Here is a 4,643-nt window from a genome sequence, read left to right as displayed (position 1 = left end):
GGATGGTCTCAAACTCCTGACTTCAGGTGATCTGCCCACCTCAGCCTCCCAAAGTGCTGGGATTACAGGCATGAGCTACCACATCTGGTGGATTAGGGCCCTTAAAAGGGGTTGAGGGTGTGGGTTCACTCTCTTCTGCTCTTCTGTCATGTGAGGACACAGCAAGAAAGCCCTCACCAGACACATAACCTGCCAGCACCTTGATCTTGGACTTCCCAGTCTTCTGAACTGTAAGAAATTAAATTCTCTTCTTTACAAATTCCTTAGTCTGTGGTTGTCTGTTATAGTAGCACAAAGTGACTACGACACACACCCAGGAAATTTAATACCGACACAATACAATTATCTGATGTATGGTCTGTAATCAAATGTTGAGACCATGTCTTAATTTATCTGTGTGCTCGCAGGGACCAGAATAGGCAAGAGTGGAGGAACAAAGATGAGAAGAGAAAAAGTGGCTGAGAGGTCAAGGGAACAAATGAATGAGTGAGCAAGAATACAAACAAATGAATATGGGTGCAGAATGAGTGAATAAATAAACACACCTAGCATTATTATAAAATACATTGTTACATTTAGGTATTATAACTGAAATACATGATGCTAAAGCTATACTGTTATATATTATAAATTTGTATTATATATAATTAAAACATACATTACTAGGTTATATGTTATAATAGTATAATACAATATAATTATCATTACTAGAGCTGACACTTTCTGAGCCTTCATTATGCACTCATGCACTGTTCCAGGCATTTTATATGAACTTCCCCATATAATCCTCACAATGATTCTAAGATACAACTTTCTCTTTACAAGTGAAGAAACTGAGGCCTAGTGGCTGAGCCAGGATCTATACCTAGGATAACTTGCTGCCCATCCCACTGTGAGAGAGTGTATTATGATGGGTGTCATCACCCTATGGGGAACCCAGGGCAGTGCTCCTGGGGGCACTGGGTACTCACTGTCCTCCGAGGGACGAATATCTACACGCAATTGCAGGTAAGGTTTGGAGGCAGTAGCAAAGGCTGTGCTGAGGTCCCAGTCAGATAGGAGTGAGAGGTAAGCTTCCTGTCCTAGCCGGTCCCGGCTCAGGTAGCTGATGCCAAAGTTCTTCTTCCTGGACAGAGGATACGAGGGAGCTCTCAGGGCCACTGGTGCCCTGGAGGCCTCAGGGACAGTTTCCAAAACAAGGAAGGTAATATAGATGGTGTTGAAAACAATTTCCTACTATGTGCAAGGGACTGTGCCAAGGATTATGGGCAGCCTGAGGTGAGGTCATTTATACCCACTTTGTTACACAAACACACATTGGAGGTCACGTTGGAAACTGGTAAATGTTGGCCGGGTGCGGTGGCTCATGCCTATAATCTCTGCACTTTGGGAGGCCAAGGTAGGCGGATTACCTGAGGTTAGGAGTTTGAGACCAGCCTGGCCAACATGGTGAAACCCTGTCTGCACTAAAAATACAAAAAAATTAGCCGGGTGTGGTGGTGCAAGTGCATTCCCAGCTACTCAGGAGGCTGAGGCGGGAGAATCGCTTGAACCCGGGAGGTGGAGGTTGCAGTGAGCCAAGATCATCCCATGGCACTCCAGCCTGGGTGACAGAGCAAGACTTCACCTCAAAAAAAAAAAAAAAAAAAAAAAAAAAAAAAAAAAAAAAAAAAAAAAAAAAAAATAAAAAATTAAAAAACATAGAAATAAAAAAAAAAAAAAAAAAGGCCAGGTATGGTGGCTCATGCCTGTAATCCTAGCACTTTGGGAGGCCGAGGTAGGTGGATCACCTGAGGTCAGGAGTTCAAAACCAGCCTGGCCATCATGGCGAAACCCCATCTTTATATATTAAAAAAAAGCATAGAATTGGCTTATAATTTTAAAAAAAGATCAACATAAGAGAATCAGGAATTCAGAAACAGACCTATGTATGTGCAGGAATTTGGTAAATAAGAGGGCTTCTGAAAACAGTAGGAAAAGAACTAATTCATTAAAAATTGGAAAGCTCATCCTCTTTATTTATTTGTTTATTTATTTTGAGACGCAGTCTCACTCTGTTGCCCAGGTTGGAGTGCAGTGGTATGATCTTAGCTCAGTGCAACCTCTGCCTACCAGGTTCAAGTGATTCTCCTGCCTCAGCCTCCCAAGTAGCTGGGACTATAGGTGCCCACCACCACGCCTGGCTAATTTTTGTATTTTTAGCAGAGACAGGGTTTTACCGTGTTGGCCAGGTTGGTCTTGAACTCCTGACCTCAGGTGATCTGCCCACCTCAGCCTCCCAAAGTGCTGGGATTACAGGTGTGAGCCACTGTGCCCAGCTGCTCATCCTCTTTAAAAAGATAACTTTTTGGCTGGGCGTGGTGTCTCACGCCTGTAATCCCAGCACTTTGGGAGGCCGAGGCAGGCCTATCACAAGGTCAGGAGTTTGAGACCATCCTGCCCAATATGGTGAAACCCCATCTCTACTGGAATACAAAAAACAATTAGCTGGGCACGGTGGCTCCTGCCTGTAATCCTAGCACTTTGGGAGGCCAAGGTGAGCTGATCACGAGGTCAGGAGATTGAGACCATCCTGGCCAACATGGTGAAACCCTATCACTACTAAAATACAAAAAACAATTAGCTGGGCATGGTGGTCCACACCTGTAATCCCAGCTACTCGGGAGGCTGAGGCAGGGGAATCGCTTGAACCCAGGAGGCAGAGGTTGCACTGAGCTGAGATTGCGCCACTGCACTCCAGCCTGGGTGACAAAGTGAGACTTTATCTCAAAAAAATCCAAAAAAAACAAAAAAATGTTTTTTTTGTTTTGAGACAGAGTCTCGCTCTGTTGCCCAGGCTGGAGTGCAGTCTTGAGATCTGCAACCTCCGCTTCCTGGGTTCAAGCAATTCTCCTGCCTCAGCCTTCCAAGTAGCGAAGTTCACAGGTGCCCGCCACTACGCCCAGCTAATTTTTTGTATTTTTAGTAGAGACAGGGTTTCGTCATGTTGGCCAGGCTGGTCTCAAACTCCTGACCTCAAGTGATCTGCCTGCCTCGGCCTCCCAAACTGCTGGGATTACAGGCATGAACCACTGTGTCTGGCCTAAAAAGATAACCTTTTGAAGATGTATTCCTGCCAGACTCCTGGGTGTCTGTCTGTCTCTCCGCTTTATTGGCATTAGTCCCAGTTCTCATGAACTTGGGATTTTCTCCACATGTTTATCAGTCATGCAGATTTGATTTTTTTACTGAAATAGTGTTACTGTGTCTCTTTTACAGGTGAGGAAAACAAGGCCCAGGTAATTAGTTAAGTGACTGATACAAGCAGATGGCTACTCAGTGGCAAAGGTTCCCATGTGTCTGACTACCTATCTTTTCCTATTTGGCTTCCTGCCCATCTCTGTCACTATCTTTCCCTCTGACTCTTGTTTCTGTCTTTCATCTGTCTCTTTTTTGCAAAGCTGACAATTTTAACAAGTCCAAAATGTTGTAGAGTTAAATGGTTAAGAATGAGCCAGTTCAGCCACTGCCTGGGTTCAAATCCTGCTCTTCCACTTATTGTCTGTATGACTGGGACGAGTCCTGTCACCTCTCTGAGCCTCAGTTTCCTCATCTATAATACGGGGAAAATTATTGTCCCAAACCTATGGCATTAGTTTCACAATTCGATGAAAAAATATTATGTGCACAGAATGGCCCTAAGTGTTCAATACACATTAGCTATTTATATGTCATTGTGACATCAATAAAGTGCCCCAATCATCCCAAATGGGCACGTGAGCTCCTTGAGGCTGGGAATCACATCTTCCACTCCACAACTATTTAAAACAATTTCAACACCGGGTGCAGTGGCTCATGCCTATAATCCCAGCACTTTGGGAGGCCAAGGTGGGTGGATCGCGAGGTCAGGAGTTCGAGACCAGCCTGGCCAACATAGTGAAACCCCATCTCTACTAAAAACACAAAAATTAGCCAGGTGCAGTAGCAGGCACCTGTAATCCCAGCTACTTGGGAGGCTGATGCAGGAGAAGTGCTTGAACCTGGAAGGCAGAGGTTGCAGTGAGCTGAGATTGTGCCACTGCACTCTAGCCTGGACGACAGAGCAAGACTCTGTCTCAAAAAAAAAAAAAAAAAAAAAATTTCATACCCTACAATAAAGTTAGAAGAATACACTGAACACCCATACATACTTCATCTAGATCCCCTATTAACATGTTTTGGGGCTACATTTGCTTTATTTCTCTCTGTATATAAGCATATTATTTTTGCCAAGTTATTTGCAGACACCATGACATTTTACCCCTTCATACTTAACTGTGTTTTTCCCAAGAACAAGGACATTTTCCTTCAGTAGATATGATACTAGTACCACACTGCTATGGTTTGAATGTGTCCCCCCAAATTCATGTGTTACAATTTAATTACCAATGTGATCATATTAAGAGGTGAGGCTTTTAAGAGGTGATTAAGTCACAAGGGTAGAGCTCTAATGGATGGGATTAGGGCTCTTTTTTGTTTTTGAGATGAAGTCTCGCTCTGTCACCCAAGCTGGAGTGCAGTGGCACGATCTTGGCTCACTGCAACCTGCACCTCCCAGGTTCAAGTGATTCTTGTGCCTCAGCCTCCCGAGTAGCTGGGATTACAGGTGTGCGCCACTACACCTG

General features: G+C 44.3%; 1 protein-coding gene across 2 annotated transcripts in view; it reads right to left on the bottom strand.

Moving 5' to 3' along the window:
• TBC1D25 (TBC1 domain family member 25) overlaps positions 1-4,643 on the bottom strand; it is a 24,466-nt gene that overhangs the window by 10,594 nt on the left and 9,229 nt on the right. For both annotated transcript variants that reach the window (XM_037736874.1, XM_017523846.2), the window contains exon 3: positions 972-1,126. Coding sequence is in view for 1 of the 2 variants with exons in the window: in XM_017523846.2 (XP_017379335.1) it covers positions 972-1,126 (155 nt within the window). In the remaining variant the exon portion in view is untranslated. The remainder of the gene's footprint in view (positions 1-971; positions 1,127-4,643) is intronic.

This window comes from Cebus imitator, unplaced genomic scaffold (assembly GCF_001604975.1).
Source record: "Cebus imitator isolate Cc_AM_T3 unplaced genomic scaffold, Cebus_imitator-1.0 Scaffold30, whole genome shotgun sequence".
NCBI classification, from domain to species: Eukaryota; Metazoa; Chordata; class Mammalia; order Primates; family Cebidae; genus Cebus; species Cebus imitator.
Note: the sequence above shows the minus strand (reverse complement) of the source record. Positions and strands in the feature narration are given on the sequence as shown.